Source organism: Arvicanthis niloticus, chromosome 9 (genome assembly GCF_011762505.2).
Source record: "Arvicanthis niloticus isolate mArvNil1 chromosome 9, mArvNil1.pat.X, whole genome shotgun sequence".
In the NCBI taxonomy this organism is placed as follows: domain Eukaryota; kingdom Metazoa; phylum Chordata; class Mammalia; order Rodentia; family Muridae; genus Arvicanthis; species Arvicanthis niloticus.
In genome coordinates this window covers 72,661,549-72,674,780 of record NC_047666.1, presented here as the reverse complement: position 1 = coordinate 72,674,780, position 13,232 = coordinate 72,661,549, and the positions used below count along the sequence as shown (strand labels likewise).

Below are 13,232 nucleotides of genomic sequence, written 5' to 3'. Positions count from 1 at the left end.
TGAGAATTAGACCTGTATTTGGAAATAATTCCACTAGATTTATGCTGTCAAAAGTTGGGGTAACAGTACTCTTTGATGAGGAAGGGAAGGGAAACATCTCAAAGGGAGACTGCAGAGTCTCTCAGGATCTGGTAGATATTTTGTATCTCAATTCAGGTTTTGATTAAATCCATGAATTCAATGGAGAAAGTTATTGAACTAAGCATGCAGGATACACGCCTTTTCCTTTTCTATGGTTATACTTCAAAGGAACGTTGAAGATTGTGCTGTGATATGGTTCAGGATGCTGAGATAATTAAAAATACCACAGTTCTAGGTCTGTTCTCTTTCCACACTTAGGAATAAATTCTACTGTGGGGGTGAGAGTTGAGGTTGGAGTTTTAATGAAAAAGGTAATTTTCCTTCTTGTACAAAGTCTTGCTTTGTTTGTTTGTTTGTTTCTTTAACTGGGTAGGAATAAAACAGATGAGGAGCCAGGCTACATCAAAAAATGCTGCAAGGGGTTCTGTATTGATATCCTTAAGAAAATTTCTAAGTCTGTGAAGTTCACCTATGACCTTTACCTGGTGACCAATGGCAAGCATGGAAAGAAAATCAATGGGACCTGGAACGGCATGATTGGTGAGGTCAGTATCGGGAGGCAAGGTCACAAAAAAGTCATTTCCACTGTGCAATTGTGTTTTGCTTGAATACTGTTAAAGATTTATTTTATGAATTTAACAAAATGTAAAATAGTAACTAGAGAGATGGAGAGAAAGGAGAGAGAGAGAGAGAGAGAGAGAGAGAGAGAGAGAGAGAGAGCGCTCTGGCAGTAATGTGCTGCTTCACAATCATGAGGACCTGAGTCTGAGCCCCAGAACCCAATAATCCTAGTGCCTGGAAGGCTCTCTGGGGTCTGCTGGCCAAATCAGTGAGCTCCAGGCCAACAACAGACCAAAGAGGAGGTAAATGGTATTCTAGAGGATGATGCCCAAGTTACTGATGAACCATGAGAATTTTGCCTGTGACGGACCTGCCTTCCAGAATATTCTAATTGGAGCACTGTCTTTCCCTTCAGGTGGTCATGAAGAGGGCCTACATGGCCGTGGGATCATTAACTATCAATGAGGAACGTTCAGAGGTGGTTGACTTCTCTGTGCCCTTCATAGAGACTGGCATCAGTGTCATGGTATCACGCAGCAATGGGACTGTGTCACCTTCTGCCTTCTTAGGTAAATCATGTGTCTACTGGTGATACAAGATAGACTCAAGAACAAGTAGAAAGAATGAGAAACAATTGCAGGAAGTAGTTTGTTAACATTGAATTCACTTGGGAGTACTTGGTTATTCTTAAACACACAAAAACATTAAGAGCACCCAGGAATCATTGAGGTATGATGTCATACAGGAAAGTACTGCTAGAATGGTTATCAGAAGCCATTTAGTCCCCTCTTCATCCTTAGTGTTCATTTGACCTGAACAAATTTACTCCATCTAGGTCTTCCTTTTTCTCATCCACAGTATATGACAGAATATGGTTCTCAATTAGTTGACCTCTGAGTCTTTCTGCTGCAACAACTTCTAAGTTTAAATATCTTCTGTCTTAGTTACTAGTTTATTACTGTAGAAAGACACAAGGACCGAGGAAACTCATATAAAAGAAAGTCTTTAATTGAAGACTTGCTTACAAATTCTAAGAGTTGATACATTATCATCATGGCAGGAAGCAGACAGCATGGTGCTAAAACAGTAGCTGAGTAACATCCTGATCCATAGGCAGCCAGAGAGAGAAAGCCACTGAGCTTGGTGCGGGCTTTTGAAATGCCAGAGCTCACCTCTAGTGACACACTTCCTCCAACTAGGCCATGCCTCCTCCCACAAGGCCATACCTCCTAATCCTTTCCAACAATTTATTGACTGGGTACTAAGCAGACAAATACATGAGTCTCTGGTGACTATACTCATTCAAACTAACACATCATCAAAAGTCCAATTTATTTTTTAATTATCTTCAAGAATTGAGTTTAGAACTAGCACACACATAAACTCATCAACATTTTCTGTTTTCATATGAGTTTTCTGAGATTTTGCTGGCCAGATCTCATCTGATGCTTCCTTGTCCCCTTGTTTCTCACTGTCTTTCCCCCCAATACCATTCTCAATTTCCCTACTTTCTAGCATCACCCAAAAGTAAAACGTATTAGATATGATTTAAGACTGGGTGAGATAAGGCCACGACTTCAATTAAATGAAGTTTTTAGTGAGCTCATACCCCATTTTTTTAACAGGGATTATAGAGCCAGGGATTGGAAAATAAACTGTCACCTTGAAACCAGAACACTGGGCTAGGAGACAGGAAGTCTGGTCTGGTCATAAACAAGCTATAAGTCTTTGGACTGTCATAATCACTCTGAGGGGAAGAAGAGAATGTACATTGTTTTTTAAAATGGGAATATTAGAAGAGACAATGACTAGCCTTTATTTTCAACTCTGGACTTCAAGAATTAATTCACTTAATGTACCACCAAGTAGAATTATAGATTTTATGAAATTTTTCTCTAAGTTACTTGAGTTTCTTAGCCAATCTTCTTATTCATGATGAATCAAATTCTGGCCCTTCTAATTTTACACAAAATGTTACTAGATTGTGTACACTGTTGTGTTCGTTTTTGTAGCTTCTGGGTATAACTTATTTGCAACCTTCCCTTATAAGGAAGACTGAAATGTTATGAGACATAAAGTAGGTTCTAATTTCAGTCCTATCAGTACAGCTAGGTAGACCTGGGATTGTGGGAGTGTTCAGCAGAATATCTTCTTCTTGCAAGTGTCAGGAGAAGGAGAAGTTCACTTATTATAAAAGTAGCAGATGCCAGGTTTGCTGACTACCTGCCATGTATGCATGCTTTGCTTATATGAAATTATTGGTGTTGTTACTAGATTCATTGTTAGGCCTTAGAATCTTGGGTAAATTAAGCATTTTCCAGGAGTTCTGTAATAAAGCTCAGGTATGTTAGCCATCATACCCTGTGTTCTAGTCCATACCACAACCTGATACCATTGTGATGGACAGAAACAAATACACAACGTAATATTGTGGGAAATGCTAGGCAAGGTTTCAAGATACCCTCGATTCATAATCTGACTGCCACTTTCTGCATATGAAAGAAACTTGACCTCTTGTATTTAGTTTTCTCCTCTGCAAAATAAATACAACTATCCCATAATGAAAGGCCCACTGAAAGAATTATAAATAATGGTGTATGGTGAAGTCCTTTATAGATTATAAAGATCAATAATGATATTTGGTACATTTGTTTGCAGAAAGTTGCCCCAAGCTAGATAAGGCAGAGGGGTGGGAGGAGGATTATAAATGTGAAGCATTTATCCAATCCTTGGACAATCATAAAAACATGGAACCAGGGTAGGATTGTCACCAATTAGAGTTAAGGATGAAGGAGTTTTCCCCACACCAGATAAAGTACATCAGATGTCCTATGTAGGCTTGAGTCCCCGCTGCCTCTGAAAGGCTTCTTGTTTAACAGTTGGTATGTTAAGGTCTGGGGTTTTGTTAAGAGTATTTTTAAATTGATTAAGTGACCTGGGCTTTTATAGTCCCTTTGGGAGTTCAAAAATAAAGTAGGTTTCAGAGGGGGAAATATTTTTTCTAATTTTCCTCAATTTCTCCCCTCTCAACTTCATCATTATTAATGACTTGGAAGAAGGGGAAACAGCATGTTAATTCACCTATTATGAGTTTATATTGTGAAATGACAGCTAAAAAGGTCAGAACTATTTTTGGGACACAATTGAGGGGCACAGTATCATGGGACAGAATTAAGATCATTTCTCTGTGTCTAGGGCATTATAGAGATGGCTTTTGGAATATAGTATTCAGCAGATGAGTTCATCTAAGCCAGAGAGATGTAACTTCGCTGGAATAGGTTTAATGATGAAAGAGGCTCAAGAATACATGCACAGACCACTCTTGCCATCTTGTCCAGCCTTAGCCCATTAACCACATTGGTTAGTAATGAGAGACAAATTGTAGCTGCTTTGTGATTCAAAAACTATGCCTATTCTCTTGTTTCCTGAAAAATCTCCACTACTGCAGACACTGATATTCAGTGTAGATAGGTTTTGTTTTACTTTGTTTTGTTTGGGCTTTTGGTTTCTTGAGACAGGGTTTCTTTGCCTAGCCTCTACTGTCCTAGAACTGTCTCTGTAGACCAGGCTGACCTCAGAGATCTGCCTGCCTCTGTGTTCCAAGTGCTGGGATTAAAGGTAAGCACCATCTCTTCATCGTAGCTTTAAAAAAAAACCTACTGATTGACATATGTTCCCATAGCCTAATGATATCTAGTATGATACCCCACAACGAAGTACACTGGTAAAGCTGATGCAGGCTGTACCCTAAGAAAAGTATGTGGACACAAAAGCAAAGGGGAATGGTTAGTCCATGTATGACAGTGTTGCTGAACTGATTCAGCTCTAAAATAGTGCCTACATTTGTCAAGAATTTGTCCACAAGACTCACAAGCACTGCAGAAGACTTTCGAGTTCTTTTGGTTTTTGGTTTTCTCTTTGGTTTTTCATTGTATGGCCATGTTGAGGATACCAAGCAAGTCAGTTTAATATCATTTACTTGTAAAATATCTGCTCTTTGCAATCATATTGAAATCCAGGTATGGTTCCAAGAGTAACAGAAACTGCCCGTATAATCCCAGCAGGGCTCAGAAGCATGATGGTGTCTTTGTGCATTTGAAATAAAAAGGTCTTTACAGGCTCAAGTGGGGAATGGGCTGCTTGAGTGAATCTATGTCTTCCTGACTCAACCCTGGCTCTCTGAGGGCACACAACACACTTGTGTCCTGCTCATCTTAAAATAGGCATTTGCATGAGTAGATGATTATGGAAACGATGAGCTATTTGCTCTCCGTTTTGACCCTGAGCGCTGTTTTCCTTTCCTTCCCAGAGCCATTCAGTGCTGACGTGTGGGTGATGATGTTCGTAATGCTGCTCATTGTCTCTGCTGTGGCTGTCTTTGTCTTTGAATACTTCAGCCCTGTGGGTTACAACAGGTGCCTAGCTGATGGCAGAGGTAAGAATACATGGAACTCCTGCATCTCCACCTCCCCCCCCCCCCCGAATGCACAACTCAGAACCGTTGTTATACCCATTGGTTGCTATGGATATCCTCCCTATTATCTGGGAGGATGGAAATCATCAGCATCCCTGGTTGTCAACATAGCCATGTTTAAGAAATGTGCAGTTAAAAAAAAAATGTGTGCTAGATTCTCTTTGTTCCCTTTTGCTGCATATTAGATCCAAGCCTGGTTTTGCCCCCTGGATCATTAAGGAGAAAGATTGATAATAGAAATGGTTAGCATATGTCTGGGCACTAGTTTTTAAGCCATATGTTATGGGCAATTGGGGGGGGGCAGGGAATGTGAGGAAAGGGCAGGCTGTATATGTACAGTAAGATTAAGAGAATTTAGAATGGATGAGGTATATGAATTATACAATATATAAGATTATCGTGGTCACTAGAGTGTCCCATAGTTGAAGAGTTACTACTGAGTCACAGGGTCTCCACAGCATGTCTCTTTGGCCTAACCCCCTTCCCCTCTTAAGGAGTATGAAAGTATCATGCTTGAAATAAAGGGGACACAGAAGACCAGTTCTCACTTGTAACGACTATAGGACTGCCTCATTTCCTGGGTAGGTAGGCATGAGCATGGACAGACTAGCTATGTGCTTGAAGCACTTTTAATATTTTTGAAAAGTTCATTAGACTTGTCAATGAGTCATGAGAACCTGGTAAATATGAAGCTCCTCCAGAACTTTCAGTCCCAGGATTAAGAAATATGCCAATTTGCATTCTCCTTCTAGAATTCTAGTTATTCTGGAATGTACCTCCAAGAGGACAGATTCTTTTTTTTTTATTTTTTATTGAATATTTTATTTACATTTCAGATGCCACCCCCTTTCCCCATTTTTCCTCCCTAGAAAACCCCTATCCCATACCCCCTTCTCCCTTTTGCTTTTATACAATTTTTTAAATGTCAACCAAAGGCTTTATAAGTTTGGTAATGCTCAATATCAATCAGAAGTATAACCTAATACTCAATCTAGATATATCAACTATCTTTGACTGTCGGAGACATGTGAACATCTGCCTCCATGTCTGGGCCCCCTCTCTCTTTCTCTTTCATCACCTAGCTCCTCCTCTCCTTCTCCTCCTAAGAGGACAGATTCTTAATCTTAGATACTAATAAGAATTGTATGTGGAGTACTTAAAAGGCAAAGGTGCTAGGTCCTAAAATACCAAATTACTAAACCTGGGATGAGGCTTAGACACTGTGTGTTTCAAATTAGTGGTTATTTACCTTGGTCTTAGTAGAATGGACCAATTCACTTTGTATCTGTTTGTCTAGGGTGGTTGCCCAGCAAGTGTTCAGTCACTATGTTATTCATGCTTTGGTGGGATTTACAGTCCAAACTGAAAGCTATTGCTTCATCCATGGTCTTCTAATTGCTGCCCTACCTTATATCTTAGTGTGTTTTCTAAGGTGGAGTTTTACAGGTCTCCACAATAAGAAGCCATTGACCTACCACCTATGCTAAAGGCTAGCCTGAAGCAGGGATCTATTCCAACCTGAAAGTTCTTGTGAATGAACCATCTGAGGTTCCCCTGAGTACAGACCAAAGTCAACATTGTTAAGAGCTGAAGATAGTACTGACTGCCTTCTACCCTGGGAAAAATAGAAAACCAGAATATAAAAATTTGAATTTACAAATACCATACAAGAGTTTATGATTACTCCCGTTACCTTACAAAGCTTCTCTTACATAGGAATTCAGTACTGTTCCACTCTAAATATCAAGTCTCCTTAGAGCACCTCAGTTTGCAAAACTTTGCTTTGTAAACAGCTTTTCACTTACACATCTGTTGTATAAAATCAAGTTCACATGCACAAATGATTGGGCACAGTTCAATAGCTTCAACATGTACAGTCCCTGATGATGTAGCTGGCGGAGCACAGGTTGTCAGGATCCCAGGAAACATCCCAAGACCTTTGTTAATATGTTGGAAAACTCTGTGGGCACATAACTGTTTCTCCAGGGGAAGTATGCACAAAGATCCAAATAGTACATGAGGTCTCTCCCTCCCCAATCAAGGACAATAGACAAGTTACCAAGCATGTATAGGCAGAAGCCCTAAGATTAGATGGAGGGACAGCTATCAAGAAGAGCTACATTTTTGCTCTAGAGGTACATGGTCAGGCCAAGAGTCTCTGGTCTCTTCTCTGAGCTTCCTTGTACAGAAGCCAGTGCTGCAGCAGGCCATTTGGGAAGGATTGGGATTGGAGCAGTTAAGGGAATCCAGGTAATTTTAAAGGTATCGGTTGCTAAGGACTAGAAGATAAAGAAAACTTAGCCAAAAGTACACTCAGCCATCCAACACTGGCACATGGAGGTCTACAGCAGTGGTAGAAAGGCATCTTACATTATTCTTGGTGATGCCTTGGAAGTTAAAGTATTTCTTTGGTAGATACAATGGTAAATTTTAAGAAGAAAGGTCAATGTGACCATGTTAGGATAGCTGGCCACTGTTATCAATTTCATACAATCTTGATGGTCTCATATATGAACACAGGAAGAGTTTGAGTTAGCGAAAGACCTCCCCACACACCAGGGCTCTGGAGCTGCTTCTAAGAAACCCTCTTCTGCCTTCCTCAGCTCTCAGAGGAGACACAGGATCTTGAATTGTAAAGCTGTCATTTGAATGGCTCTGTGGAAGGGTTTCCTACTCTTGCCAGGGACTTTTCAGCTCTGGGTACTTGTAGATCAAAGCAAATCCAGTGATTCAAGTTTAACCTTCTTTCCCCATCTTTTGTATCACACCAGAGCCAGGCGGCCCATCTTTCACCATCGGCAAAGCAATTTGGTTACTCTGGGGTCTGGTGTTTAACAACTCCGTCCCTGTGCAGAACCCAAAGGGGACCACCTCCAAGATCATGGTGTCAGTGTGGGCCTTCTTTGCTGTCATTTTCCTGGCCAGCTACACTGCCAACTTAGCAGCCTTCATGATCCAAGAGGAGTACGTGGACCAGGTTTCTGGCCTGAGTGACAAGAAGGTAAGAGACCCACCTAAAACCTTCCATCTTTTTCTATGCCATCCTGAGCCATACTCAAAATTCTCATGAAGCTGGTAATTTCCTAAATGTTTAGAATCAACAGCTCCTTTTTGTGTTTCTTTCAATTGGGACATGGGCACAGAAGCTGATTTCCTACCGAATTAATACTCTTTCACACTTGCCTTCGGATTCGTAAAAGGTTGTCACAAGGACGTCCTGGGCTGCAAATGAGGGGCTTGGTGTGCTAGCAGGGTTCTCTGAGTACATAGCAGCTCTTGTTGGATGCAGTTGGGTGGCCTCTAAGCTCAGGAATGCCTATGTGCTGTGTTATTAGAGGGCTGCCCCTGTGTACGCACACTGGGGCTGCTAGAGCTTTTTTTTCTTCCCGGTGGTGTTTGGCTTGTGGGCTCCCCCTTTGTTTTTCCGCATACTCATGTGTTCCTAGGACTGAGCTGGAGGGTTGTTCACATTGTATCTTGAAGAGAAGTGCTATTTAATGTGAGATTGCCCCTCCCCGAGTGGTACAGATGAGTGGGTTGCCCCCATACAAATCGCTGTCCTCCCCACCCACCTGGTGTTGGAGAGAGGAAGGGAGGCACCAGCTGGCTTCCATCTTTCCTGGCTGAGGGGTACAAAAGCTGCTCTAAATGTATAGGCCCATGTAGGTCAGCCTGAAGCACACCTGTTTTCCTGGGTGATTTGTCCCCTGGAAATGCTGCAATCATGATGCCCAGAGACTAGAAGGACCATGTTTTATAGTGTCTGGGAAAGTTCGGGGCCAAAACATTTTGATTTCTTTATTTACAGCTCGTTTTCTTTTTTTTCTTTTCTTTTTTTTTTTTTTTTTTTTTTTTTTTTTTTTTTTTTTTTTTTTTTTTTGAGTCTTTAGTATTTAGAAAGTGTGACTTTCCATTTCCACTTCCAGGATGAAGTTCTGATATAAAGATGGATACGTTTTCAGACCAATGGGTAATGCTTTCTCCCATGGGTGGGGGTCCTTGGGAGAAGATACTATCTTGACTGGGAAGGGGGGCAGTTTCTCCATCCATGACTCTTCTTCATTCATCAAGAATTTTCAGAAGTGTATGAGAAAGAGAAACAGTTCCTCCAGAGAATTTTATGGTGTTTTGTGTGTATGCATATACATTTCTGTATGTGAGGACATGTGCATATATGTATGTGAGTGTCTCTGTGTCAAAGAGAGACACACGAATACACTATGTTCACAGCTTATATGTGATACATTACATGGTTTTAGTTTATCTGATTTGTCTTTCTTTTTGCTTTCTTTTTCTTTAAAAAATGTTAAATTAGTTTGCTTTATTTTTATTTAAACTTAGAACTGTCTTTTCTTTCTTGTATGGTCTACTTCTTTCCTAAAACGCAACTTAGTCCTCCAACTCATAATTTATTATACATTTATTTATATGTTCATCCATTTAGTACTTGACTCATTTTTAGACCTTCCTCTTGCTTTCGGTACCATCATCAGCATCCTTTGTCATTACAGAACTAACTAGAGATGGAATTAATGGCATTCCTCCCTCCACGAAACCTTTACCACTGCCTTCACTTGGTCTTAATGTGGATTAAGTAGGCCATACCCACGAAAAATCATGGCTGTACCAGAATCTTTCAGGGCTCTGCTGCCACGTTCAGACTTGTCAGAGATATGGTACTTGGCTGGTGTCATCAAAACGTGGCCAAATCATGGGAACATGTCATCTCACACTGATTTGGAAAAGGTGTAGTGGATTAAATTCCCAAGCATGAATTGTACATATGTGACAAGTTCATGCCTCTGTACATCAACATGGCAGTGGTAGGGTGGGTTGCAGTTGACACATGATGGTAACCTACTATATTTGTCTTACTGTTTTCTTCATATGTCTCTGAAAATCGTTCCTTATACTGCATGTATCTCTCCCATAACTTCATTTTACTCAGAAACAACTTGTAATGTATTTCTATTTGAATTAAAAATAGTTAAGATGGCATGGGGACATGTTTCCCTTCCCTAATGGCCATCCTAGGCTACTTGTAGCAGAGAAAATGTGAATCTGTCATACTGGTGTTTTCTAAAAAGTTAGATCACATCGGTAACAATATGATCTTACATATAGTAATAATAATAATAAGTAATCTTATATATAATAAACACAGCTGATTGATCCCTTTATTAATGACCATCATCTCTCCAGTGCCTTTGGCCAATGTTTGCATCCTGCACCCTAGGCATCCTCTCTCTCCATCATTTTTACCATAGTTCTATACAGGCATCTGCCTGGGAAATTGTTCTTCCCAATGCTCCCTTACTCCTACTTAAGGCAGGCTCAGGTTAGAGAGCCTTTACTTGTGGAACTCTCCTAGGCTCATCTGGACAGCTCACGGGCTCCATTTCACCACAACTAGGCCTTTATTATAACACACCTTCCATGTTATGTACAATAACACGAAGACTTGTGCATAATAGTTCTCTTTGACTGTGAATGTTACAGTCAGTGACATTATTTGGTCATTACTAGGGAAAAAAAAAAAAAAAAAAAAAAAAAACCCAAAAAAAAAAAAAAAAAACAGGAAAAAAAGAAAAGATAAAAAAAGAGAGATTCCATGTGAGAATGGAGAAAGAATCACGTATTTGGAAGCTTTCTGTGCCCAACAGTAGATGCAGCAAAGCCACAAGGCAGCAGGAGCCTTTAACAGCTGCTTAATCTGGAAATGATTGAAAATGGTTATCTGATGTATTTCGGAACAGCACAAATGACAAAATAGTAAATTACAAGCATCCTACCAGAGAGTGTCAACATAATCTACATAATTATAGAAAACATTTAGGTAACTAATGACATATGACTGCATATCAGTGTCAGGAACAGTTATAAAAATCAGAGGAGAGCGTTTGAAAGTATACTTAAAACATCAAAATTCATATTAGCATTACTTCAAAACACCTAAAGAAAACAAAATCTTGGAACTGGCATGGCAATACTTGTGAGGAAGCATATTATTTGAATTTATAAAAAGGGAAATAATGTATGTATTGAAACAATATTATTGAGAGTAAATATGAGATGATTTGTAAGATTGTTTTTCAATGAAATTACTCTCGCATCCATCAAGCCAAGCAAGATTTACAGTGGAGAAGGGCTCTGAAGCTTGTTCGGACTATCAGCTGTCATATCATCTGTGTCATTCAAATCAAGAGATCTGTAGCTTATATATAGCTTTAAAATATCCCTTAATATTTGGGCAGGGGCAAAAAGCAGCATACTGAGATTTCATTGTTATTGATAAAGACACCCACCCCTGCTGCACGCCCTCCCTTGAATTGTCCTGCACTCCAATGAACCCAAAACTACCAGGAGATATAATGGAATGTGGGTGGGCCAACCTCTGACAACCTACTTACTGTACCTCCCTCTGACACCCAGGTGGGAAGGGACATTAAAGACTTTAGTGCCATGCTTTTCACTGAGCAATGAGCCCACAGTACTTGTTCTGATGTTTCTCACCTATCCAGATGGATGTTCCAATTTGCTGTCTGCCAAACATAGTACAAAAGGAAAAGACTTCTCACCCACCAGTACTTGCTGGGTACTAGGTACATTATCTTCACTGCATATGTGTGTGTGCTATTTGTGTAATCTTTCATTCAGGTGTGACTATTTCCGTTTCCCATAAGGACACTGCAACTCCGAGAAGCCTAGAAGCTTCCCTGAGGTTTCAGACCAAGGTTGAAGCCATGAGTATTTGATTCTAAAACCATTTCCTAGGATATTTCCCTTGTGAAGGGAATCACAGGCAATGTTATAACATAGATTAAGACTAATGTATTAGTTTATTTTTTTATTATAGTGACAAAATAACTAACAAAAGGAACTTAAGGGACGAAGGGAGGGATGACTGTGGCTCATGGGATAGGATGCGGTTCATCATGGTAAGGAAAGCACAGTATTAAGAGAATTAGCTGTTTGTCGCACTGGAGCAGAGAAAGCACATGAGGTAGGGCACAACTATGTAGATTCATGCGCTGCCCTCCAACAACTCAATTCTACTAACAGGGCATCATTTACTAAGGACCCCAAAACATCGAGATCCTTAGTAAATGGTGCCAGTCACTGGAGGATCCATTGAAACAAATAATCCTATGAAACTATTTCACATTTCCACCACAACAGTTCATATGGCCACCCCTGACTCTACTCAGTGGAGTAGATTTCTTACTCAGTTCTCTACCCTTCCATTAACTGGCTGTTTGGGGTCCACTTAACCGAGATTTTATACCTTAGATCACTGTTCTTACTACTGCAGATAAAGATCACCACCGTTACTCTTACCAATGATTCTTCAGCACTGTCTTGGCTAATGCTCTTTTCAACTCCTTTTAAGCCAGTCATACTGCCAAACACAATGCAGAGATAGTCTTGTATAATGATGTCGTTAATATCTCCAGTCGTAGATGAGGCAATTGAAGCTAAGAGGTTAAGTTACTTGCCCTTACCATATTCTCAGACGCCTATCACCCCCGCCAGTGTGACAAGCTATTTAGAACATGATGCTTTTTCTAGTTAAGCACCCTTTTCCCACCTCCCCTGGACACCTTATCAAAGTTTAACAAGCTAGATCATTTCCCTGCACTAAAAAAATTAAGCTATCTAATTAATTAAGCCATAATAATTAGATAGCATTCTAACATTTGCACTTGTTTGATAAATCTTTCAGAGGCATCATTGAAGTAGACAATAACAGTGATTTCCAGCACTTGGGAAGGCTAATAGCTTTCAAATTGACATTAGCCTGGGCATAAAGCGACCCTGACCTTTAAGCCATTGTTGGATGGCAGCAAGTGGTATTGCCCGGAGGGAGAGGGATCACTGACAGTGGCAGTGGGGATGAGGTCAGACTTAAGGAAGCCTGAAGGGAGATGGAGATGACAGAGGCCTCAGCTGGCTGGCTGTGTAGTCTCTGGGCTCTCTGGGCTCTCTGGGCTCTCTGGGCTCTCTGGGCTCTCTGGGCTCTCTGGGCTCTCTGGGCTCTCTGGCTACATTCTGCTCCACGCATTCCTAACAGCATCGTGATACCCTCAAGTTATATTTTGTAGATTATTTCTGGAAG

The 13,232-nt window shown here is 40.5% G+C and overlaps 1 protein-coding gene across 1 annotated transcript in view; it reads left to right on the top strand.

Annotated features, from left to right (window-relative positions):
- The window catches only part of Grin2b (glutamate ionotropic receptor NMDA type subunit 2B), a 438,669-nt gene that overhangs the window by 387,144 nt on the left and 38,293 nt on the right, over positions 1 to 13,232 (top strand). The window contains exons 6-9 of the mRNA XM_034511798.2: positions 455 to 626; positions 1,058 to 1,211; positions 4,952 to 5,077; positions 7,888 to 8,117. Coding sequence (XP_034367689.1) covers positions 455 to 626; positions 1,058 to 1,211; positions 4,952 to 5,077; positions 7,888 to 8,117 — 682 coding nt within the window. The remainder of the gene's footprint in view (positions 1 to 454; positions 627 to 1,057; positions 1,212 to 4,951; positions 5,078 to 7,887; positions 8,118 to 13,232) is intronic.